Here is a 26,679-nt window from a genome sequence, read left to right as displayed (position 1 = left end):
GTACACTGTTCTGACCTGTGGCTATTATTATTTTTACTTAATGCTACCCTGTGAAGATCTTTCCACATCAGCTCACGCATTTTGGCCTCATTCCTATTGGGGGTGACATAGTGCCACATAGAGTGTGTGTTTCATTAGCCCGTCATCTCCATGTATAGTATATTTGGGTTGTTTTCAGGCTTTTGCAGGTACAGATCCCTTGACGTACTTTTGATGTCCCTAAAATGAATCCTTCCGATGGCTTTCGTTTTCTTTGAATGTAGCTGTTGTTTTCATGCCTATTATTATTCAGTCCCAAATCAAAAGCACCAGCTTAGAGTGATACTTACCACACTAAAGGCAACTGTCTTCTTTGAGGTTTTCTTGGGACCTCAGGTCATTTCCTTACTTGAAGGTGGAAGTAAGATAAAAAGCCCGGAGCTCATGTCATCGTGTGTCAGCACCTCGGTTCAGAGTAAGTTGAGTACTTGCTCGAGGTGGGAGGTTCTGACACATCTCAGGGGCGTTTCATTCATTCAGTAAATGCTTATTGAGTGTCTTGCAGACATGGGGCACTGGGGAAAAGTTAAAAAGATGTGGTCTTTCTCCACTTGGAGCTTACTTCCCAGTGAGGAATGGAGTGTGCAGGAAAGCCCAATGAGAGCATCAGAAGATGGGTAGAAAAGGGCTGAACCAAGATGTGGAGGAGAATCGGACGTGCGACAGGCAGGCTGGGTGATGGGGGCTGGAGGGTGGGAGGAAGGGCACCCCAGGCAGAGGTGCCTGCACGACCTGCAGAGGCTCGGAGGCAAGGAAACTGAGGTAGGGGTAGGGACAAGGGATGGCTCTGGGGAGAACCCAACCATAGGGACTTAGTTCAGAAGCCCTGGGTGGCAACCACGCTCAGGCACTAAATGGTACCCATGGAACAGTGGTTCCCCGGTGGGTGGACTGGCCTCGTGTAAGATGTTTTTGGAATATGTGGCATGACATGGTTACCAAATTTTTAGTTTTCAAGCTAAGAAAGAAATTAAAAAGATAACCCTAAAGTTCCTATCCCTGTCATTTTTATAAAGGAAAGTAAGTTTTATGCCCAGTCAAGTAGCAAAGACATAATCTTAAAGAACAGTTCTTTCCAAGGAAAAAATAAAGAGTAACTATTGACACATTTATAAATATACACTACTATGCATATTATATAATAAGTTATGTTTGGATAGGGTATGTTAACTGTGATAACATACAGCCCCAAATCTCTGGCGTTTAAAATGACCAAGTCCTGCTTCTTGTTCATTCACGCTCTTGTGGGTTGGCTGGAGGTGATGGTGGGGCTCTGGACTCCATGCCTGCACACACCCAGGCTCAGAGAGAGACATTCCGGCTCTCAGCTTCAGGGAGAGTCAAGGCAGAAAAAGAAAAGGGAATGTGGCATGTCCTGCACTGTCCCTTAAAACTTCTGCCTGGAACTGACACATGCCATTTTGCTTGCATTTCACCAAGTCCAAGTCCGAGTCCAGTCGGAGGTCAAAAAGGAGTGATAAACGCAATTCTACCATGTGGCAGGAGGAGTAGATAATGTGGGAACAGTTAGCAACGACCACAACCAATTGTCCTTGTGTTTTTGTTGTGTATCTAGTTTTTGTTGTGTGCCTTCACCAGCTCCTTCCTGGCCCATCACATACTTGGGTGAGTATGCACCCTCTACATGCCAACGATAGCATAAGTGAAAGAGGATGGAGAATGTCCATAACGACATTTTGGAAGAATCCTAAGGCTTACTCAGGACAGCAAAACACACTAGGTGGTGAGCTTCCAACTATTTATTTTGCTGCTAGACTCTGAGTTCATTTATTATTTATAGCTTGACATTATTGAGGCAACAGCTCTCCACAGCAGTTCCCTTTGCCCCTTTCTAGGCGACAAAAGCCTATTCCTGGCAATTTAAGCACGTCTTAGGGCATCTTCTTAGGACCTATTGTTTCATTAATGTCTCATGAAAAATTTTAATGTCGATTACATGTTAAAATCCTAATATTTTGGCCATGTTGGGTTAAATAAAATATTACATTATTAAAATAAATTCCACCCATTTCTTTTTGCTTTTCTTAACGTGGCCACCAGAAAATTGTAAATATGTGGCTTACATTTGTGGCTCCCGTTATATTTCTGTTGGTTAGTGCTGACCGCGAATATATAAAGAACTCAGGCTGATCAATAAGGAAAAGAAGCCAATAGGAATTGGGCAGAGGACATAAATTATTCACTGAAGAGGAAGTGAGGTTGGCCAATACACATATTGATTAGATCTGCAATCTGACTGCTAGTCAGGAGAATGCAAGTCAAAAACACAATAACAATGTATGCGCATGCAGTTGGTGAAGGTTGAAAAGTCGCTGTTTACTCACAGTACTGGGTATTGATGAGAATGAAGAGAATTGTAACTTTCACACACTGAAGGGGGCATCTAGGTAGTTGCAGTCACTTTGGAGAGCATTTTGGTACATGTTCTACCCACAGCTAGTCCACTTATCACAGGGGTTCTCACCGGAGAGGCGATTTTGCTCCCCGGGGACATTTGGCAATGTCTGGAGACATTTTTGGTTGTCATAAATGAGAGTGAGGGATACTACTGGCCTTTAGTGAGTAGAGGCCAGGGATGCAGCTAAACGTCTCACAATACAGGGGACCGCCACTCAAACTCAAGAGCTATCAAAGACCCCCAAAGGAAAATAGTTCTGTGGTCCAGAAACTCTACCTAGGCACGGATTCCAAGGTTGCCCTAGCCTAGGTGCATCGGGAGATACAGATCAAAGTTTTCATTCCAGGGCTCCATATTTACAATTGGGGGAATTTGGAAACAACTTAAATGTCCTTAAGTTTAAGGGATAAATGACTAATGAGGGACCCACCTGCGGAGGTACTATACTAGTCACGATGTGGAAAGATCACCCGTCCAGCACTGAGTAAATCAAGTTGCAGGCTCACATGTACGTGGAAATACTATTTTCCATAAATACTTAAACTACAAAATAGTACTTTATGTTTTATGTATTGTGTATAGATGCATGCATGCAGAGTAAAAAATCAAAAGCAAAATCAGGAAGGTTAAGCCATCAGCACCAAATAGTGGTTGCTTCTGGGGAGAAAGGTACATAAGGGAATTACTTCTGGAATGTTGACTTCGGACAGAAGTTTGAAGAAATTATGACAAAATATTAGCTTTTGTTATTGTAGCCGATGAGACATGGGTGTTTGTTATATTACTTTCTGTTTTAGTTTTTTTCAATATTGGATTTTTTTTTCCCACGATGAACACGCCTGCGCACTTACTGAAGTGCGCCACGGGGTCGGTAGTATCCGGTGCCAGCCCGTGATTAGGCGTTGTGCCTGGTTCTGTTTGGTTCCCCAGTGTCGACATGGGCCCTGGCACAGCTCCGCCCATGGTAAGTGTTTGCTGCACAAGGTGTACATGGGATGCTCCGTGGGGTTCCTTACTGTGAGCTGTCTGCTGAGAGGTGCTTGGCCACACCCTGCAGTGTGATGACCCCTCGGGACCTGCCTGCTGGCCAAGTGGTCACCCCCAGGCCCAACCGCTCCTCACCAGACCTGGACATGCCCTTCACCCTCTGAACTTCTAATGGCATATTGCAGAGAGTAATCCAGCTGAAGATACTAAAAATCACACCTCCAAGAGTCTTGTGTGTGTTCAAAGGGAAATAGATGTCATAGCATGTAAATTGCATGCAAATTTGAATGCCTGGGGAGACACTGCAGAGGGGAAGTCTGCTGTTTGGGCTTTGCTGTTGGGTTCATTCGACAACCCTGACTCAGCCGGGAAGGGTTTCACAACACCATTTCATAGTTCAGTGAAATGTTGAAGACCAGCAATGGTAGGCTTCCTCACAAGCCGCATGTTTAGGATTCTCCACCTTACAGGGGGCGCCCTCTCTCATGATCATTCGAGGTTAGGCCCATGGAAAGGATTTCCGCCTGTGGAGCTGGGCTTGTAGCCTCATTACCCACCATTTTTTCTGTAATACATTGAAATAATGAACTGATGTCATGGGAAAATAGAATTATTAAGGCTTTTATAAGATACCCCTTCCCTTTAGAATCTCAGTGGGAGAACAGCTTAATTAGATGGTCGGAAGGTGTTTTCAAAAGACTTTCAGAATGGAAAATCCAAGTCAGTCTTGCGCTGGTCTGTGTGTCTGCATCACAGAGCAAGGCTCAACCAGGAATCCAGTCCCTCATGGGGACCTCATCCCTCTTACTGTGACCAAATGGTATAATTGTACCATTGTATTTGCTGTGATCAAATGGTATAATTTATTTTCATGCTGGATTCGCATCTTCATCCCCCAGTGGAATATCCTTTTCTTAAGTCCCGGTATTAATTTGCATCGTCTTTAAAGTTAACAGAGGGAAACTTTGCTGCAGTCTTAGTACTAGAAGGCCAGCCTAGTAGCTGTTTTATTATGTCTGTCTGACAGATTTTCAGGCTCACCAACAGTCCTCCTGAGATTATGGGCTTTGCTGACTACCTCCCATCAGCCCCTTGACCTCATCAGCTATCCCAGTTGTAAACATGTCTCAAGGAACCCGGAAACAATCCTCAGAGTAAAACGTCCTGTCACACACATCTGCAAAAGTGTTTTTGTTGGTTTGTTTGTTTTGTTTGTTGGGTTTTTTTTTGGCCGCACTGTGCGGCACTATGGGATCTTAGTTCCCTGACCAGGGATGGAACCCGGGTCCCCTGCAGTGGAAGCGCGGAGTCCATAACCACTGGACCACCAGGGAACTCCCTGCAAAATGTTTTATGAGATACATAACACCAGAGCCACATTTACAGAGTGATAGTTTCGATGAGAATTATTTAAAGTCCACAAGTTCAGGCATTGTTACTGTGAGAGTTGCTGGGCTCTTTTGCCTTCCAGCAGATGTGCAGGAGTGATGCCCGTAAGTGTACGTGCCAGGCCAGGGTTGGGCAGTGCCTGCTGCCCAGAGGGTCCCGGCCATGCCCTTGCCATTGAATGCGATGGTGCAAAGTTCAGATCCACTTACCATCTAGGAAGAAACTTTACTGAAGCCCTAGTCCTCGTTCATTTATTCAACAAGTATATATCAGCTCAGCTCTGTTCTCAGAGCTGGGGACCTGGCAGTAACCAACATAGATCAAATTTTCATCCTGGAATTTACTTTCTTGTCATGGTGGTTAATCATAAATGAGATTATTGAAACAATGGCTAACACATTTTACCCAACAAATCATGCCCACAGTAGCGGTGACGCATGGTCACCTTTTAGAAACATAGTGTAGCTTAAGAAGACCAGAATTCTCAAGTTCTTTCATAAAGTCACATAAACTTTTCCCTGCCCCCGTCGGTGGTATTATTATGGAGAAAGGCATAGACATCAATTTTCAAGTAGCTGAGTGTACTCTCGGTTCTGGACCTAAAAGTTATACAATGAATGGTGGAGTTTTTCCTTACAGTCGGAAATGGGCACTGTGCTGTTTCTTCTGTATGGTCAGGGGAATTACTCTATTACTGTGCCATATGGCTGTGGGGTTTGTACGTGCGTCTTGGTGCTGCAGTCTCCCCCTTGTTTGTCACAATCTGTTTCTTTTGCCCACTGCCCCCCTCCCCTCTTCACAGATGGTTCTTTTTTTCAGTTGTTGTTATAAAACTGTATTTCCTCATGAGACTGTTGTTAAACACTGTGTTTGCTTTCTTGTTTTTCATCGTGAAGTAAAATCGTGTAAGTTCCTCACGCACATGGCTTTGTTTTAAAGAATTCTAATGGTACCAAAATGGAGTGAAAAGTGAAATTAGTTCTCTGAAGTGTTCCTTCCCCAACTACCCTGTATTAATCAGGGGTCTCCAGAGAGCTAGAACCAGTAGAGAGTGTGTGTGTGGTGTGTGTGTATCTATAGACATGTAGAGAGATACATGGTTAGATAGATACATGTATTGATTTTTAGAGAGATACAGCTATATAGTTAGTGAGATTTATCCATAGCTGTCCATTTATATCTGTATCTCTGTATATAGGGGGATAGAGACATTTATTTTAAGGAATTGGTTCACACAATCGTGGAAGCTTGGGCGAGTCCAAAATCGGTAGGGTGGCTGGCAGGCTGGAGACCCAGGGGAGAGGTGTAGTTTGAGTCCAAGGGCAGTCTGCCAGGAGAATTCCTTCCTGCTTGCGGGGGCGGGGGGGGGGGGTGTCATTCTTTTTCAGTTCAGGCCTTCAACTGAGTGGATGAGGCCCACACACGCCATGGAGGGTAATCTGCTTTAGTCAGCATTACTGATTTAAATGTTAATATCATCCCAAAAATACTGTCACAGAAACACCTGGAGTAACGTTTGACCAAATATCTGGGTACACATAAAACTAACAGACCTCTATTCCCCTTTCTTCTACAGAGGATGCTAATTCAGTATTTTGGTGCAATCCTTCCAGATGTTTCTGTGCATTTGCTAGTGTGTGTGTCTGTGTGTGTGTGTATTGAGAGGTTTAACACACTTAGAGGATGATCTTCTTTCTTCACCCTCCCCTTTCATCTGTTAATGTAATAAATGATGTTGTTAGAATCCTAGTGTTATATCATCCTTTCTTCATACAAGGAATAGGGCTTTGGTTTGTTTATCTTTGGTTTTTCATGTACAAATGCTTACAATTTTTAAGCAGAAACATCTCAACTTTATTCCGTTATCATTGCTCTGACTTTTCCACTGTACGTAGGCTTTGAAAATTAGGGCTGTATTTCGAGGGCCTAGAGTTTCTAGCTGACCGCTAAATGGGGGCTTCCGCTTGTAGGTAGCTTACTTTTTTTCCCCTTAATAACAATATTTTATTCTCATGAATGCTTTGTTTGTAATTTAAAAGATAAGCTGTCTGTAGCTTCAGGGAACCGCGTGCCAGTGGGCTTCTGACAATTCGGCGGGTGGACAGTACTCTCCTTTGTGACAGGTCCTTTGTTGAGTGGTCTTGGGAGGCCGTGGTCAGGGGTTGCTAGAGATTGTAGCTCCCCTCCCAGCTTCCTGTCGGGGGCACTAAGATGACCCAGCCAGAACAGAGCTTAAGTTGTAGCTAAACACTAGTTTTAAAAATAGAAATGTCAGTCGTTTGGAACAGATTCCCAGAAAATAGGTGGTAAAGGTAATGATTTTTAGTAGTAATGGAAGTCTCTGTGGAGACTAGAGCTACTACTTCTGTGTTCAATACCATTTTATCCTGAGCCCTTAAATTGCATTATCTATTTTTTTTTCCTGATAATCTTCATTTCTGACCTAAGGTTATGCTAAGATTTCCAAGGCCGCCATCAGAAGGGGCTTACTTCACAGTTAGGGAAGGCTTACCTTAGGGGCTGGAAGGGGCTGTGGTTCTAGAACAGACCCCCTTTTGATTGGGGTAGGAAGAAGTGGAGGTGAGGCTGATTCCAAAAGAACCAGGAACTTCAGGAGCCCTGGAGAGCATCCCTTTATTTATTACCTGCCAAAGGGAAGTCTTCCTTTTAACCGGAATCCTTTTTTTTTTTTTTTGGCTATACCACGTGGCTTGCAGGACCTCAGTTCCCTGACCAGGCATTGAACCTGGGCCCTCAGCAGTGAAAGTGCACTGGACCACTAGGGAATTGCCTGGAATCCGTAACTAATGGTTGGGTTGGCAGGATTGGTGAAAGTAGATGTCCTTTGAGATGTTTCTGTAGGGTGGCTTTGAAATATGTGTTAAAAAACTCTCAGAATAACTCTTTCCTTTAATCCAGAAATACGGCTTCTAAGAATGTCCTCTGAGAAAATAAGAAATGATATGCACACAGCCTCAGCTCTAGGAATTTTCATTGCAGGTTTGACTCATAATAGAGAAAAACAGGAAGAAAATCTCAGAGTCCAAGAATAGGGATCCATTAAATAACTAAGATTCTGCCATATGTATGATACCCCACAGCCGCTGGAAATGTTGACGCAGAATTACTTTTATTGGTAGATGTTGCTGTATATTCCTGACAGACATATAGGAAATAATTCTGTGTTTTGGTTTAAAATTTTTAAAAAAAAATGTGTGTGTGTGTGTCTCTCTCTCTCTGTGTGTGTCTGTGTGAGATTGTGTCTGGACTGAAAATTTTTTTTCTAATCTATGTTCCTGGATTTTTTTTCTGTAGCAACTATGAGCTCCTTGTGGAATTATATAAAAAGGAAGTGGCTCCATTTTGTGCAGCATGCCTCATTTATAAGTCAGGAGATGATTGTAGAATATTCGAGAAACACTGTCATCCAAAGAAACTCAGAGTGAGACTGCAGCATTTACGATGCGGGGAATCCCAAGTTTTCTGGACCATTTATGCAGCAGTGAGTTGACAAGTTAGCTGGGAGGATGCAGGTGTTGGTGGCAGTGACCTCTGGTTATCAGAGACACTGAAAGCTTAGACGTAGAGCCTGCCTGGGCTGACTCCATGCTTGTTTCTCCTTAAAATTAAATTATTGTGAAACATTTCATTCTGTAGATAGAATGACCTATTTCAAAGAATGCACAAGCAGGAAGGTATTAGATAGCCTTTACTATAGTCACAGAATTATACAGTTCACTTTGCTGTAGTATGCATGTCAGTGTTAAAAAAATGAATGGTGTTCTCTAAAACTTTAAAAATTCTAATATTTGACATTTAATATATTTGGGCGGGCAACTAGGAGCCTTATTGGAATAAGCGTGAGGGGTTTCTCCTCATTCCATGAACAATTACATTCTTATGAAAAATCTGGTAAAAATAGAGCTGGGCCACTGTGGGATTGCCCTAAACTTAAGGTTTGCGTCCCCGAGCGCTGGTGGGTGCAGCTGGCAGGGCTCAGGGTCACGTGATCATTAACTCTGGATCTTGAATTCTTACCCTGGGTTGAATTTTAGGATCTCACTGAATCCTTTGTTACAAGGTGACTTAATCAGCTTGGGATGCTATAACAAAATACCGTAAAATGGGTAGCTTAAAAACAGAAATTTATTTCTCACAGTTCTGGAGGCTAGAAATCTGTGGTCAGGGTGCCAGCACGTGGGGTTCTCGTCCTGCTTCCTGGTGCATGATGACCACTGTCATCACCTGTCCAGCATCTGCAGAAAAAAACACCCTGTGGTGTTTTCTTTTTCCTGATGTCAAACATTGGGGTTTTCTCTGACACCAAATCCATGTCGTTTTTCCACACCAGTTCTCCAGTTCTCCGACACCAGCAGGGCGTCTAACAATTCAATTCAATTCTGACACTATCTAGAGTCAGCAAGGACCCCATGGGTTAAGGGCTCAGTCCCCCAAGACTGCCCCCAGCTCAGATGCTAGTCGCAGGACCCATGGGCCACCTTCTGCCTGACTGGCTATAAATCTGGGGTTTCCTGCAGCCCCTCCTCGGGTTCAGTAATTTGCTAGAACGACTCACAGAACTTGGGAAAGTGCTTTACATCCTGCTGCTGCTTTATTATAAAGTCTGTAACTCAGGACAGCCAGATGGAAGAGAAGCACGGGACCAGGCATGGGGGAGGGGTGCGGGGCTTCCATGCTCTCTCCCGGCACCTCTGTGTGTTCACCAACCCAGCAGCTTTCTGAACCCCGTTGTTTAGGATGTTATGGGGGTTTCATTAAGTAGGCATGATTTGCTTAGCTATTAAACCATTGGCCATTAGTCCTTGGACTCAGTTTTCCACCCTCTCCTCCCCACCCCAGAGGTAGGAGTAGGGGTGAGAGGGGCAGTGGAGCTTAAAGATCTAACCTTCTAATAAGCTCTCCTAGAGACCAGCCCCCATCCTGAAGCCACCAAGAGTCATCTCGTTAGCATCCAAAAAGCAAACTCTGAGGGTTTTAGGGGCTGTGTGCCAGGCAAGGGGGTCACCACAGCCCCACCTGGTCTCCGTGCTCCCACTCTTAGAGTCTGTTTTCCACCCAGCAGCCAGAATTGATGCAAACTATTGACAGCGGACTGCCCGAAACGTTCCCCATCTCGCTCAGAGCAAACTCCAGTCCTGCCCTGGCCACTGAGGCCACCTGTGGTCACCAGCCTCCAGGCTGGTCCCTGGGCAGCCAGGCGTGGCCTTCTGCCTGCCCCTCCCCCTCCAGGTCCCCTTGGCGTCTTCCCCCACCTCCTCGGTCTGTGCCCAGCGCCCCATCTCCGTGAGCCCGCCCCAGCACCTGTTCCAGACCGAGCCGCATGGCCCCGGGGCTCACAACTGCCCTGATCCAGTCTACTTTATAGCACACTCACATCTTAGGTCTGTAGTTGATGCCTCTTCCTCCCGTTAGAACGGAACACTCCGAGGGCGGGGTCTTTGTCCCTGAATTTCCAAGCGCAGCACCTCGCTCTTCGCAGCGCTCAGCACGCACCTGCGAATGGACCATGGCCAGCTGCTCTAACCTGGTGCTGAGAACCCGGAGTGGGTTCTCACCTCACTCCTGCCCGTCGTGCCCCGCAGGGCAGGGGATGCACGCTGCTGTCGGGTGGTGATGCTTGCTCTTCCCCTCTGACCTGCTTCCCTCTTCATTTCTAGACCGGCCTCATTGTTGCCTGCTACCACGGCTTTGTGGATACTGTGGTGGTCTTAGCAGACTGCCCCCACGTTGACGTCAACTGGCAGGACAGCGAGGGCAACACGGCCCTAATCACGGCCGCACAGGCAGGTAAGACCCAGCTTCTCTTCCCTCCCAGGCAGTGGTGCTGGGGGCTGCACTTGACCTCGCTCCTGAGATTGACGGCAGAAGGATGTAGTTGATCAGAGGTCGTGCTTTACTGCTAAGAGGGACAAGGAAAGGGCTGAAGGTGGGTGACATTCTCTTTGTGTGTTTGGGACAGTGTGTTGCTGAGTCCAAGCTCATACTGCTCTCTGCATGACAGGCCGGTCAACCCAGAGGTGAGGTGTTAGGGTGAGGAACAGTGACTTTATTCAGAAAGCCAGCAGACCAAGAGGATGGTGCAGGTGGACTGGTGTCCCAAAGAACTGTCTTCCGTGAGTTAGAATTCAGGCTTCTTTTATACTAAAAGGGGAGGGGGTGTGGCTGGTTGTTGGAAACTTCTTCCTGCCGGAATCCTTTGTTCTTGCAGCTGTCTGAGCAGGTCTGGTCACAATGTTCCTATAAACCTCCAACAAGACAGTTGTTTTCCGTTTTGCAACTTTTTATCTCTATGTGGATGGAAAAGTGTTACACCTTTAGAGGTCAGGGCCTGGAGAACGAGCTATCCTGTATATTTCAGGCTCTAGGCAACATCTTTTACAAAAGGTGCAGAGCCAGCATGACTAAGCACAGGCGACAGAGTACAAAGGTGAGAGCAAAAGGAATAGACCTAGTAGGGAGTCAGGTCTGCTGTCTGTTCCGAGTGCAGTTTACGCACTAGTGCAGGACTCAGCGTGGGGCAGAGCTAGCTCTGAAACTGCCCGAAGCCTTTCAACATGAAGCTGCCCCAGAAAGCCAGCTCCACGTCCCCTACCCCAGAGCACTGCACCCCACCCTGTGCTCCCGGGATCTGGCAGGTACTGGTGAACTCATGAGTGGAAGAGGCACTAGTGACAGTGAATGTATACAAGTGGACATGTTTATGAGGTAACCTTGCACTTGGCTTGGGGATGTAAAGGAAACCAGGGGCTTCTTGCGGAGAGTGTATCAGCGTAACAAGGTGAGGCTGGTAGTGACAGCGCCTTGTAAAGGGTAAGTGAACTTCGTCCTGGGATGTTCATCTCCAGAGGTGGTCCTTACGCCAGCATTGCCAAGTGCCTTGTGCACTGCTCTCCTCTTCTGGAATTGTACTCGGACATTTTGGGGACAAACATGAAACTGTGCTTGTCCCTTCAGAACTGCGCTTCCTTTGTAACCGTGGTACTAACCGGGTTTGTAATAGACCACTTTCAAAATTCTTGGCCGTCAAAATTACGTCTGTTGCATCACTCAGGTTCTCAGTTTCCAGCAGAGAAGCTACTTCTGGCTGAGTTAGGAAGAAAAGGCGTTTGTTTATGAAAGAATGTGGGTCACCGTTGCTGAGAGTTGTTGAGAACCAGACTCAGGGCCGGGACGCTGCAGAAAATGCCCCAAACCACACAGCGTGTTGATTGTGGAAAGGGAATTTCTGCCGCTGCCACCCAAGGGGGACTTCCCTGTCCTGTCTTGCATCACAGGCCCCTGTGTCTAATCCAGCGTGGGTGACTGATTGTGGAGCCCAGTGGAAGCAGAGACTCAGCATCTTGCAGTTTTGTCCCCATAACGGGAAGTAGTCTGTGCTCACCTGCTTTTCAATCGAGAAGCCTAAGGCAGAAAACCCCCCAAACTTAGCCAGGTGTCAGGGCTGTGCTCACACACGTCCACCTCGTCAGGTGTCAGGGCGTGAAGCTTTCCCTGCATGGAGGCACTCCAGACTTTGAAAGCCCAGGTGCACAACGTCCTGAACAGCAAAAGAGTAAAAGCATATTGTGAGAGGCGTTCAGTGACCGTGACCTTATCACTCATTACCCCCACTGGCCAAGAACCTGGGCAGGGACCAGGGGTGGCGAAGTGAAGGGCACTTCTGCCCTTGAGTAATTGTCCAGCTAAATGGCCATCTGAGGGGGCTCTGATGAACGGGTGCGCTGAGAGCCTTGGCGTGAGAACACCCCGTCTAGCCTGATGGTTTGGGACAGGGGTCGTGGAGGGGGTGGGCATGGAGCTGGGCATTGCAGAGGTCAGAGGGAGGCCATGCCAGCCGATGCACCACAGAGCTTCAGGACCAATAGGGAGCCAGGCATGTCTTAGGAAGAGCCAAGGGCCATGTGTGTCTAGGATGGGGGAGGGGTGGCCCCACGAGGAGGCAGGGGACCAGGTCATCAAGGATCTAGATACAATGCGAGGGAATGCATTTGAGTGGCGTGAGGCTGAGTGTGTGGTGACGGGCGAGATGATCCTGGTGGGCACAGAGGCTGTTTCAGAGAGCAGAGAGGGAGCAGAAGCCGAGTGGCAGAAGGCTCAGGTCCTGGTGGTCGTGATGGTGGGCTGTAGGGGAGAGGTGGGTCTGGGCTGGCTTTCAGCCTTTGGAACGCCAGCTCAGAGGGGTGTACATGAAAGGAGTGATGGTCGGAGAAACGTTGCCTCCACTCGGTCCCCAGGCCTTTGAAATGCTGAGCCATCTAAGTAAGAGGTCTTCACGGCAGGAGGAAAGTGTGGAGCGTCAGACTCCAGTCCCTGCCGGAATACAGAAGGGATGCCAGGCGTTCCTGAGCAGCAGGGCCAAGGCATGGACGAGAGCACGAGTCTCATCCTGGAGTATGAGAAAGTACAGGAAGGCGAGGTTACTTATTGATTCGCGAGAGCTCTTTATGTGTGTAGGGATATTAGTGGTTGTTTAATACCCATGAGGCCCTTTCTGAATTCTTGCCTATTTGAAAATGTTTTTATTTTGTTTTCATTCAGAAAATAACAACTTGTCTTTTGCTTTTTTTAAAAAAAAATTTCGTGTTGCAGAGGAATAGTCTAAGAGTCCAGCCTAATTTTTGTCTTTGTTGATACCCTGTTTCTCAGCCTATAAAGATCTCCTGCCCCCTATCCTTGAGAAGAACCCAACCAACCACCACCACCAAAAAAAAACCCAACTGTCACTATCGTATATTTCCATTCCTGCTCTCTGTGTTTGACTTATATTAGGCATGTTTTTACTTCAGGGAACACTTTTCTGTTATCTCTTTGAACACTGCATCTGCCTTGCTTTGTTTTTGCTTTCTGGGGGTTCCCTCTTAGGTGTAGGTTAGGTCCTCACGTCACAGCTTTCTCTCATCAGTTTTTTTCTTTTCTATCTTTTACTCCAGGATCTGTGGAAATGCTTCATATTTCTTCATCAGTTTGTTTTTACGCTATTCATTGGGTTAAATTTATTTTTTTCTTCATGAGAATACTTACGTCTTAGCCCGTTTGGGCTGCTATTACCAAAATACCATAAATTGGGAGCTTAAACAACAGAAGTTTATTTCTTACAGTTCTGGAGGCTGGAAGTCCAAGGTCAAGGTGCTGGGCCATTTGGTTCCTGGCATGCATGTGGCATCTTCCTGCTGTGTCCCTGTACGGTGGAGAGAGCAAGATCCAGGTCTCTGGTGTCTCCTTTTATGAGGACACCAGTCCTATTGGATCAGGCACCACTCTTCTGACCTCATTTAACCTTAAGTTACCCGCACAAAGGCTCCATGTCCAAGTACAGTCACGTTGGGGGTTCGGGGCTTCAACATAGGAATTTGGAGGAAGACAACGTTTAGTCCATAACGCTCATCTTTAAGCAGAGCCTGTGCTTCCCTGAACTGGTTTATTTAAGTCAAAGATGACACAGGTCCTTTCAAGGTTAGAGAGAGGCCCAGCAAAGGGAGAAGGAAAGGGATCCATGTGCTTTCCAGGCTCTGGGTCTGAGGCCTGGCGTGCAGAGGGAGAAATCCAGGCGGGGCTGAGGGCAGTCACAGCGGCGGCTCCCGTCCCTGGGCTGCAGGCGTGCAGTGGGGCAGCGGTCTGGGCCGGCCAAGGTTGAGCACCACACACCCCTACCTGGTGTCGTTTCTTCTGGCCGCAGGAGCTGGGCGTAGGAGCACCTCGGGTCTCCTGCTTGGCTCGTGTGCCTGGGCGTTGGAAACGGCATCAGTGGGTCTCCGTGCATCCCCGCAGCCCCCCTTTTCCCCTGGGGCACTGCTGGAGTTGCCCCAGGTCTACTCAAACACATGTAATGCACAGACTCATGGGCTTTGAGAACGAACTTATAGCTACCAGGGGGGAAGGGTGGGGAGAAGGGATAGTTAGGGAGTTTGGGATTGACACGTACACACTGCTATATTTAAGATGGATAACCAACAAGGACCTGCTGTACAGCACAGGGAACTCTGCTCAATGTTATCTGGTAGCTTGGGTGGGAGGGGAGTTTGGGAGAGAATGGATACATGTATATGTAATGGCTGAGTCACCTGAAACTATCACAACATAGTTAATCGGCTATACCCTAATATAAAATTAAAAGTTAAAAACAGAAACAAAAACAAAATCCTGTAATGCCCCATCCTTCCCTACAGCTGGCTCCTGTCTCCACTGCCTCTGACAGAAATTCCTTTCTGGAATTCTGGCCAGTGGATGGTGTCCTTCTGTGGTTTCTAGTACCGACAAGGCTTCTCCCTATTGCTTTGGTCATGGGCGGGAAACTGGGACAGGGGACAAGACTCCTGTGTTCATGGCCCTCCTGCTGTGACCTCAAGAGCGCTGGTGGTCCCCGGTGGAGCCTCCCCTCCAGACAGAGTTAGACTGGAGGGCAGTTGGCAGGACTCACATGGCTGGGGTGTGTTTAAGTATATGGGTAGCAGAGGTGAGGGCGTGGCAGGGGGGCGGGGATGTGACCCAGACTGGGTCGTGCAGGAGGCTGGCAACGTGGTGGCCATCCTGGGTGCTTTCTCCACTCAGCCTTGCTGATGTTCTTATAAGCTGATCGTAGAAAACGATACACAATGTTTGGAAAAAAACAACACATAAGCAATTAAACACATAAAGCAATTAAACTTAAGGGTGAAGATCTCTTAGCTCCTCACTCTTAGTTCTTTCCCATTTTACTTTCTAGAGGTAATAACCATTGTTAACGACTGGATGCGTAGATAAGTTCCTTTCCATCTTCTTTTATAGAAACAAAATATTGTAACGTATTTTCTCTTTTTCCTGGCTTCCACGATCCTCGGCCTATTGACTGATTCGTCCAGGTTCTGTCTGTAGTGTCTGTTTCTTAACCACTCTCACCTCTGCGTGGTCCCTGCTCCCTCCACGGGGGCTCTGAGCCCTGGGACACCCACCCAGGGCTTCGGGGGTGGGGGAGGCCTCCTGGCTCTGCCCACCGGAGCTTTAGGATTGAATTGTTTAGGGGGAGGGGAAGGAGGGGGAGTATGGTTCTTGTGCTACTTTAAAAGAAGTCCAATTAGAAAGCATGTCCTTCTTTCTCTTAATTGCCTCCATATAAGGAAGCGATTTTTCCCTAATTTATTGCCGCAGGTGGAGGTCATGACCTCACGGGGCTGCTTCCCTCTCTGAGAGCACAGCCTTGAGCTTGTTACTGAACCAAACTTGGGTCTACTCGCCCGCAGGCAGTAAAGCCAGTGTCCTGACACCAGGTGTGGTGGAGGAGAGGGCAGCGTTTATTGCAGGCACCAAGCAAGGAGTCCAGGCAGCTAGGGTTTAAAAGGCCCGAACTCCCCAGAGGCCTTCAGGGAGAGGTTTTTAAAGACAGGGTGAGGGAAGGGGCTGTAGGGTGTGTGATCAGCTCGTGGACGCCCTTCTGATTGGCTGGTGGGAAGTAACTGGGAGTCAACATCATCAACCTTCTGGTTCCGACCCATCTGGGGGTCTACATGCCTGTGGGTAGCATACGGTTAACTTCTCCCACCTGGTGGGGACTTTGGGATCTGCAAAATAGCTTAAAGGACATGGCTCAGATTCTATCGTCTATAGCCCTTGAGGAGGAACTCAAGGGCCTTGACTTTGTGTGATGGCGAAACCATTATTAATTTGTCTGGCTTGCCTGTTTTCCTTTGTTTCTGCATTTTCTCACTTCTCTGATTAAACTTTTTCTTTGGAACTCGGGGGAGGCCCACGAGGCTGAAGTTTTTCTACCAACAAGAGGAAGGCAGAGGACACGGGGTGGTGGTCTGTCCCGTGAAGGCCTCATAGGGTCCTGCTCGGTTACAAGCGGGATCGCTGTCACCCACAGGTGGGTAATCTATGTTTTAACCCAGATTTGGTTAAAACACGGATTTCTGGGCCCCACCCCAGGAGTTCTGGATTGTGTAGGTCTGGGGTGGGGCTCGAGACTGTGCCTTTCAGTGAGCTCCCTGGTGATGCTGATGCCACTGGTCTGGGGACCTCACTCTGAGAACTGGGGCTTTCCATGTTCCTATACCGAATGATGACCCAGGGTGCCTGTCAGTGGGTATAAGAGCCAGGGGTGGGGTGGGGTAGGGGTAGTTCATGGACCTGGGTGAGATGTCGGAGGGACACAGAGCTGTCACTAAATCAAAGGGAGAATAAAGGAAAGCAACTGAGCATCTGCTCATGACTTACATGTACTGTTTGACCAAAGAGAGGCTGTTTGGGCTTTCAGCTGATAGCATCAAATGATGTCCCGTTTTAATCCAATTCCATAACCAGCTTTATTTATTTGATGATGTCTTAATTCCAAAAGATGTCTAGTAATACATGCTTACAGTGAAAAATCACCACAGAAGTATTATTATATAAAAAAAAGAAGTCCCTTTTCACTCTCCCCAATTCTCTCATTGACTGACCACGTTCCAGCTGGTTACGTTTCCAGAACTCACTCTCCTTTTAAACACAAAGGGTGTGCACGCACCTTTTATTTCCGTGAATGGGGTAATTCTGTAGAGACTGTGATTTTAACTTTTTTCACTCAGTCTATCTAGGAGATCTTTCCGTGTAGACTTGTGCACACGAGATTTCCCTGCCTCTTACAGCGGCACACCCGAGTGATGGTGTGTTCGGGGCCGTGTGCCCCGAGTCCAGTAACTGAGACAGTTCGGTAAGCCATGGGTCATCCATTCTATACAAGATCCTCTTTTTTTTTTTTTTGCGGTACGCGGGCCTCTCACTGTTGTGGCCTCTCCCGTTGCGGAGCACAGGCTCCGGACGTGCAGGCTCAGCGGCCATGGCTCACGGGCCCAGCCGCTCCACGGCATGTGGGATCCTCCGGACCGGGGCACGAACTCGTGTCCCCTGCATCAGCAGGTGGACTCCCAACCACTGCGCCACCAGGGATGCCCCACAAGATCCTCTTTTAAAACAAATATTTATTCAGCAGTCACTTCATGTCCAAGGGCTGTGCTAAGTGCTGGGTCTACAGGACGGGCAAGGGCACACGTAACCCCATCTCCCAAATTTAAAGTCTAGTGTGCACGGGTTTCTGAATGAGGCTGTTTCAGACCACGCTGGAGTGAAGCCCTTTGTGTTGATGGGCTGGGGACGAGGGGCGCATCTCTGAGGAGGGCGTACCTGTGAGCATCCCGGCCGGAAACAGGTGGAGCGGCAGGTGCGCTCAGAGTCTAAGCTGAGGAATGGGTAAGGGGGCTGTGAGTAGAGGTGGCAGCAGAGCTCAGGGGCAGGCCCTGGAGAGGGAGAGAGCCCGGGAAGGCTGCCCCCAGGAGCTGGGACCTGGGACACCTGAGCCACTCAAGGAGGGAGGTGGGTAGGGGACAGGGGCTCATACCCGCCCTCCTTGCACCGGGCCCCTGCTCAGTCACACCTGAGACTTCAGGGCTAAGGAACCCGGCAGGTGTGGTCTGTGGTGGTCAGAGCAGGGCAAAGAAGGAAAGAGAAGAAATGCACGGATAGATTCTTAGAACTCAACCGCTTCATCAAAGGACGCCCACCTTTTAAATGTGCACATTTACGTAGCCCCTGCCGAGTGGCCTTTAGGAAAAGCTGTACCAATTCATATTTCCCACCACGTTCCCAAGGGTTGAGAGTTTGTCAACTCAAAATGGACTTCGCTTGCTCTTTGTGTTTCCCTGATTCTTATTGGAGCCTAGGATCTGCTGCAGTGCTTTTGGGCGCAGTCTACTTAATACCCAACAAAACGAGCTTCAACGATGAGGAAACAGTCTTCTCTTGCAACATGATGTGTCTGAAGGCAACAGTTGGGGGGTTGCTTCACCGCATGACTTCCTGATGTCAGGACCTGGAGCCGGCTTCTCAGAAATGCTCCTGACCTTTTGCCTCATGGTCCCAAGATGGCCTGGCAGCTCCAAGCAGCGTGGCTTCACGTTACAGCACAGGAGGCTTCAGGAAGGAGGAACAAATCCCTGTCCGTGTTCTGTTCTCTAAGATGGGAAAACATCCCCAGAAGCCTCCAGCACAGCTTCAGTTACATCTGCCAGGGTTGCATCACACACCCTGCCCCAGGCAAAACGAATCGCTGGCCGGGGCCGTGGAGTGATCTCAGTCACCTTTGGCCCCCGCAGAATCTGTGTGGTTAAGGAAAACTGTAAAGTGACCACATGTTTCTATTATTTGATATCGCAGCTGTGTAGCTCGTCCGAGAGTCGGGAGTGTAAATGAGGATGCAAATGCCTGGGTCTGCCTGGCCGTGTTCTCTGCGAAGTCTCACCTTCTCAGGTCCTTATGCAGAATAAAGATACAGCTGAATCTAAGTTAGGCCTTTACCATGGAGAGGATATATGAAAATAAAGCCTCAAATAATCCCTAAATCTCATTCAGCCAGTAATTTCAATTTCTACCTTACTTCCCCTAACAAAAGTATAAAGTAGGATATAACCAAAGAAATGAATTACACGCCCCGGGGATGGCATCAGGTGTTACTTTCTCCGTTTCTTCTTCCCCTTGAACAGAAGAGCAGGAGTAAGATGAAGTGAGAAAACTGCAGGGGTCCTTCTGAACTGGTGATACTATCAAGCTGGTTCAGTACAAGTAACCTCTGGTGCGTCCTAAAAACTTGTTATTCCTTCAAATTATCTTTAAGATTTTGGAGGAAATGCACTGAGAGCCAGCCTGGCATTATTCATGTCACTTGTTTGCTGGGGACAGGGTGGCAGTGAGGCTCCCAGGAGTGGCTGGCAGGCTCAGGCTGCCTGTGTGTGTTCTGAATTGTGAACTGGGTTTGGGGAGTGTCCCGCTTCAGAGGAGAATGTAGGACTTGGCCTGAGGCAGGCCAACGCCTCTTCATTGTATTTATCTTATTATCACTACAGCCATCACGATTTCTAGTCTGACTTCATTGTGATTTTTATGGATTTTTGAAGTGTTTTCCTTGTACTCGGTTTCTACTGTTTTAAGTACATTAGAACTTGGCACGTCCCTGAGGTTTCCTAGCATCGCCTCGCCTTTTCCCATAAACTCCATTTTTTGGAGCCTTTCTGACTGAGCACAGCAATGCCACCTCCTTCGCAGCAGCTGGCCCTGCTCCTCGGTCAGACAAGAGGAAAGCCTGTCTGTGCTGCCCGTCCCCTGCTCCCGTTGTGCATTTTCCCCTCCTCTGGATGAGGACGAAGAATCTGTTCTCTTCCTCAGTGCTGCTGGGACCTGATATTTCCAATCAACAGTTCCCTCTACTGGCCTTGTTTGGAAAAGTATATTTTGAGTACCTGGTGTCAGACCCATCAAGTCTTTAGACAGCTCTAATTCCATTTTTAGGTCTGCACACGTTTATTGTCTGTTTCCTTTCGTTGAATAAAGGAATAAACAAGACATTTAGCCCATCATTGGTACCCAGTTACATGTTGAATTAATAATTGTGATGGCCATGTAATCTTAGTTAATGTGGGTTATGGCTTGAAAATTAGCAACCTTTTTGATAAGTGAATTTTTTCAAGGGAGAAGTAGGAATCCTTCCGCCCTTTTACTTACTAAATATTTATTGAGCTTGCAGTCAGTTGGAAGTTTTGAACTTATGAGCAACAGTGGTGGCTGTGGGAATCCACGGCCACATGGAAATGTGGACCATGAGGCATGATGGTTCAGGTGCCTAATCCAGGCTTGGGGGACCAGGGCAGAGCTTCCAGTGGAAGGGAAGGCTCATCAGGTAATTGGGTAGAAAGCAAAGAAAGAGTATACCAGGCGGGGAACTAGCCTGGTGCGAAGGCCACCGGATTAGAGAAAGTGTGGTACACGGCTGAATTAAAAAGAGAGTTATGATTAAAGAGTCGAGGAGAAGGGCATTGGCGCAAGAGCTGAGGATGAAGAGGGGATATAGGGGAGGAAAAATAACCTTCTCTCTACCCTTCTGGGTTCCCAACTGAGACCCCTGTAATAAAAGACTAACAAGAGAGGACCAGACATCTATAAACACGTGTGTGTAAATGGGGGACACCCAGGGAAAAATGAATAACTCAAGGAAGTGGCTTAGAACTCTGGCTTATACGTCATCTTCCATAAAGAGCAATACATTTGTGGAGAAATGACAGGACAAGGGAAAGCAGTTTTTGAAGAGTTCTCATCACAAAGAAGAAAAACCATCCCCCCCCCCTTTTTGGTACCTATATGAGATGATGGATGTTAACTAAACTTACTATGGTAATGTTTCACAATATATGTAAGTCAAATCATTATGCTGTACACCTTAATTTAACACAGTGATATATGTTAATTATATCTCAGTAAAACTGGGGAAACATAAAGCAATAAAATAAGAAAATGTATGTCCTGCTTTTAGGCAAATGGGGGAGGACAGGGAACTTTTCTTGTAATTGCTTCTTCTCAGTTGCCTTCAGCTCAAAATAAATGTCAAAGTTGCATGTTTTGAGGTGGCATATTCTGCTGCCCTTCAGAGAGCAGGGTCAGACAAAGAAGGAGCTAGCTGGTTAAAGAGTTGAGACTTCATCTAAAGAGTAGAAACCATGACGGGTTTTAAGTAGTTGTTGTGCTGGTCAGAAGAGTTTCTTGCTGGTAGTGTGGAGAATGGCGCAGAAATTGGACCAGGAAGTCCAGGTAGGAGAGGGGTGGACCCCAGGAAGGATGTGGTGGCCCTCATCTAGGTTAGAAGTGGGGATGGAGAAACATGGACAGGTTTGGAAGATGTTTCAGAGGTGGCATTGGCAGAATTCCATGATACTTGGATGGGGAAGGGATTAGGGGAGGGCTGAAGAGAAAGCCCAGATTTCTGTCTTGGGCACCTCTGTCAGTTATTGGTGGTATTCTTCATTGAGTAAGGAATGTGGGTGAGAGGAGCAGGTTTGGAAGAAACATGTTTTGGGTTTGATGTGTTGAGTTTGCTTTGTTGGTGGGATGCCCAAGATGAAATATCCAGTAGAGATATTTAGGTAAGAAACTCAGAAAGAGAGATTAGCTAGCAATAAGTGATCTGGAAGTTTTAGGATGATAACTTGATCCATGAGAGGGGATAGGATCACCAAGGGAGAGTGTAGGGGATGAGAAGAGGGCTTAGTCATACATCTGAGGAACAGTGGCATTTCAGAAAGCAGAGAACAGAAGAATTCACAAAGAAAATTGAGTGGCTGGAGAGAGAGGAAGAAAAGCAGAAGGGTGAGCTATCAGGACATTTGCAGAAAGTGTTTCAAAAGGATGGAACAAGCAAGTGGTAAATGCTACAGAGATGTCTAGTAAGATGGGAACTGACTAGTAACCGTTGGATATTGCTACAAGACAGTCATTGGGGAATGATGGAAGATGGTTTCAGGAGAATTGGTGGGGGGTATAAGTAGCAAGAGTGAGAGTAGAAGACTCTGGAAGTTAGCCTGAAAAGGAGTCAGATGATTGGTGGTGGGTGGCGGGAATACAAAGACAGGTCCTGGGGATTATTGTTGGTCACTGCAATGAACTGGATGTTTATGTCTTCCCTCCAAATTAATATGTTGAATCCTAATCCCCAAGTGATAGTAATAGGAGGTGGGGCTTTGGGGAGGTAATTAGGTCATGAGGGTGTAGCCCTCATGAATAGAGTTAGTGCTTTAATACAAGAGACTCCAGAGAGCTCCCTCACCCTTTTTTCCATGTGAGGACACAGCAAGAAGATACCCTATGAACCAGGAAGTGGGCTCTCACCAGACACTGAATCTGCTGGCATCTTGATCTTGAACTTCCCAGCCTCCAGAACTGTGAGAAATAAATGTTTGTTGTTTAAGCCACTCAGTCAATGGCAGTTTCTTAGAGCAGCTTGAATGGACTAAGACAGTCATATATATTTTAAGATGGGAGACCCTTGAGCATATATACCAGCTTACTGCTGCATGACCACCCCCAAACTCTAGTTTAAAATATGTTTATAGTTGATGCATCTGCGGATGGGCTGGGGATCGGCTGATCTAGACTGCTTTTGCTCGTGTGTCTGTGGGTGAGCTGGACCATTCAGCTGGGTCTGCTCTGCTCCGTGCATTTCTCATCCTCTACCTGGGACCATTGTATCAGCCTGGCACGTTCTTCTTAGGGAGATAGCTGAGGCACAAGTGTAGAAGGAGTCCCATCAGTGAGTGTGTTTCAAGCTTCTGTTGGCATCATGCCTGTAGATGTCCTGTGAGCCAATGTTCTTCTTGACAGAAGAACTTAGAAGCCACGTGGCAGAAGGCAAGGTGAGGAATTTAGGCCGTTAATACAATCTGGTGGGAATGAATTCGCAAGGCGGGAGAGGTTGAAGAGAAAGAGGAAGTAGTTTGCAGCACAAATATATTCCCCAGAAGTAGATGGGGAATGGCTTTAAAGCACTGCAAGGGGAAGAGAGATTGGCATCTTTAAATAGGAGAAGAAACACCCTCCTTTTCACTAAGAGGGATGTGGGGAAGTTTTGGGAGTGATGGGGGAAAGTTGAGGGGGTTCCCTTGTGGTTTCAGTTCCCTCTATGAAGTAGGAGGTGTGTCATCTCCTGGGAGAGGGGTTTGCTGTGAGGTAGGTGACTTAAGAGTTGGAAAGTTTAAGATTCCCCCCTTGGGGTTTGTTGCTCAGTGGAAATCAAGAGTGGATATGATGCTTCTAAGAACATACAGATATTAACCTTTTTTCTTTAAAAGCATGACCATGAACTGAAGGGAGCTTTCCTTTTCTTTGGTAACATAGATAGCTCGAAAGATAGTCCAGCTTGGCTACCATGGACTTCTATCCCCCGTACACTTTCAGAGAAAATGCCATTGGCCATCCAAAGCGAAGCCAGAACCCTGGGGCTGGGGTGGTACCAGGAGTCATCTTTGACTTTTCTCTTTCTGTTACTTGGCTCAGCCCAATAATCACCAAGACCTGTCCATTCACTTCGCTCTGAGTCAACAACTCCTCTCTACCCTCCGGCCCTCCCCGGGGGCTGGCCACCATCTCCTCTGTCCATTGCACACCCACTTGGTGAGCACCCCGCCTCCCCCACCGCTGGTGAGGCTTGTGGACGGTGTGGATGGGATCCACACCCGGCAGCCGGTCAAGAACCATCGTCCCTACCTTGCAGTCTTATCGAATGGCCCTAGCCTAGATCTCCCTTTCAGAAGATGAACTTTTGATTACAGAAAAACTGCAAAGATTGTGCAGAGAATTCCCATATACCCCACACCTGGTTTCCCCTTTCGTTAGGCTCTTACACTAGGATGATACCTTGCACAAAACAAATAAACCCATATCGATGCATTTTTTTTGAATTTTATTTTACTTTTTTTATACAGCAGGTTCTAATTAGTTAACTATTTTATACATATTAGCATATACATGTTATTCCCAATCTCCCAATTCATCACACCACCACCACCACCACCCCTGCTTCCCCCCTTGGTATCCATACATTTGTTCTGTACATCTGTGTCTCTATTTCTGCCTTGCAAACCGGTTCATCTGTACCTTTTTTCTAGATTCCACATATATGTGTTAATATACGATATTTGTTTTTCTCTTTCTGACTGACTTCATTCTGTATGACAGTCTCTAGGTCCATCCACGTCTCTACAAATGACCCAATTTCGTTCCTTTTTATGGCTGAGTAATATTCCATTGTATATATGTACCACATCTCCTTTACCCATTCATCTGTCAATGGGCATTTAGGTGGCTTCCATGACCTGGCTATTGTAAATAGTGCTGCAGCAAACATTGGGGTGCATGTGTTGTTTGGAATTATGGTTTTCTCTGGGTATATGCCTAGTAATGGGATTGCTGGGTCATATGGTAGTTCTGTTTTTAGTGTTTTGAGGAACCTCCATACTGTTCTCCATAGTGGCTGTATCAATTTACATTCCTGCCAACAGTGCAAGACGGTTCCCTTTTCTCCACACCTTCTCCAGCATCTGTTGTTTGTAGATCTTCTGATGATGCCCATTCTAACTGGTGTGAGGTGATACCTCATTGTAGTTTTGATTTGCATTTTTCTAATAATTAGTGATGTTGAGCAGCTTTTCATGTGCCTCGTGGCCATCTGTAGATCTTCTTTGGAGAAATGTCTATTTAGATCTTCTGCCCATTTTTGGATTGGGTTGTTTGTTTTTTTAATATTGAGCTGCATGAGCTGTTTATATTTTTTGGAGGTTAATCCTTTGTCCATTGCTTGGTTTGCAAATATTTTCTCCCATTCTGAGGGTTGTCTTTTCATCTTGTTTATAGTTTCCTTTGCTGTGCAAAAGCTTTTAAGTTTCATTAGGTCCCATTTGTTTATTTTTGTTTTTATTTCCATTATTCTAGGAGGTGGGTCAAAAAAGATCTTGCTGTGATTTATGTCAAAGTGTGTTCTTCCTACGTTTTCCTCTAAGAGTTTTATAGTGTCTGGTCTTAAATTTAGGTCTCTAATCCATTTTGAGGTTTTTTTTTTTTGTATAGTGTTAGGGAGTGTTATAATTTCATTCTTTTACATGTAGCTGTCCAGTTTTCCCAGCACCACTTATTGAAGAGGCTGTCTTTTCTCCATTGTATATTCTTGCCTCCTTTGTCAGATTAGTTGACCATAGGTGCGTGGGTTTATCTCTGGGCTTTCTATCCTGTTCCATTGATCTATATTTCTGTTTTTGTGCCAGTACCATACTGTTTTGATGACTGTAGCTTTGTAGTATAGTCTGAAGTCTGGGAGCCTGGTTTCTCAAGCTCCATTTCTCTTTCTCAAGATTGCTTTGACTATTCGGGGTCTTTTGTGTTTCTACACAAATTGTAAAATTCTTTGTTCTAGTCCTGTGAAAAATGCCATTGGTAATTTGATAGGGATTGTATTGAATCTGTAGATTGCTTTGGGTAGTATAGTCATTTTCACAATATTGATTCTTCCAATCCAAGAACATGGTCTGTCTCTCCATCTGTTTGTGTCATCTCTGGTTCCTTTCATCAGTGTCTTAAAGTTTTCTGAGAACAGGTCTTTTACCTCCTTAGGTAGGTTTATTCCTAGGTATTTTATTCTTTTTGTTGCAATAATGAATGGGATTCTTTCCCTAATTTCTCTTTCTGATCTTTTGTTGTTAGTGTATAGGAATGCAAGAGATTTCTGTGCATTATTTTGTATCCTGCAACTTTACCAAATTCATTGATTAGCTCTAGTAGTTTTCTGGTGGCATCTTTAGGATTCTCTATGTATAGTACCATGTCAAACAGTGACAGCTTTAATTCTTCTTTTCCAATTTGTATTCCTTTTATTTCTTTTTCTTCTCTGATTGCCGTGGCTAGGACTTCCAAAACTATGTTAAATAATAGTGGTGAGGGTGGACATCCTTGTCTTGTTCCTGATCTTAGAGGAAATGCTTTCAGTTTTTCACCCTTGAGAATGATGTTTGCTGTGGGTTTGTCATATATAGCCTTTATTATGCTGAGTTAGGTTCCCTCTATGCCCACTTTCTGGAGAGTTTTTATCATAAATCAGTGTTGAATTTTGTCAAAAGCTTTTTCTCCATCTACTGAGATGATAATATGGTTTTTCTTCTTCAATTTGTTAATATGGTATATCACATTGATTGATTTGCATATATTGAAGAATCCCTGCATCCCTGGGATAAATCCCACTTGATCATGGTGTATGATCCTTTTAGTGTGTTGTTGGATTCTGCTTGCTAATATTTTGTTGAGGATTTTTGAGTCTATATTCATCAGTGATATTAGTCTGTAATTTTCTTCTTTTGTAGCATCTTTGTCTGGTTTAGGTATCAGGGTGATGGTGGCCTTGTAGAATGAGTTTGGGAGTGTTCCTTCCTCTGCAAGTTTTTGGAAGAGTTTGAGAAGGATGGGTGTTAGCTCTTCTCTAAATGTTTCATAGAATTCACCTGTGAAGCCAT

At 46.2% G+C, this 26,679-nt stretch overlaps 1 protein-coding gene across 2 annotated transcripts in view; it reads left to right on the top strand.

Moving 5' to 3' along the window:
• The window catches only part of ANKRD33B (ankyrin repeat domain 33B), a gene marked incomplete at both ends in the record, with an annotated part of 87,075 nt that overhangs the window by 35,401 nt on the left and 24,995 nt on the right, over positions 1–26,679 (top strand). For both annotated transcript variants that reach the window (XM_082836350.1, XM_082836349.1), the window contains one exon: positions 10,513–10,642. In XM_082836350.1, coding sequence (XP_082692476.1) covers positions 10,513–10,642 — 130 coding nt within the window. The remainder of the gene's footprint in view (positions 1–10,512; positions 10,643–26,679) is intronic.

Source organism: Leucopleurus acutus, assembly GCF_964270905.1.
Source record: "Leucopleurus acutus genome assembly, chromosome: 3".
Taxonomy (NCBI): domain Eukaryota; kingdom Metazoa; phylum Chordata; class Mammalia; order Artiodactyla; family Delphinidae; genus Leucopleurus; species Leucopleurus acutus.
Note: the sequence above shows the minus strand (reverse complement) of the source record. Positions and strands in the feature narration are given on the sequence as shown.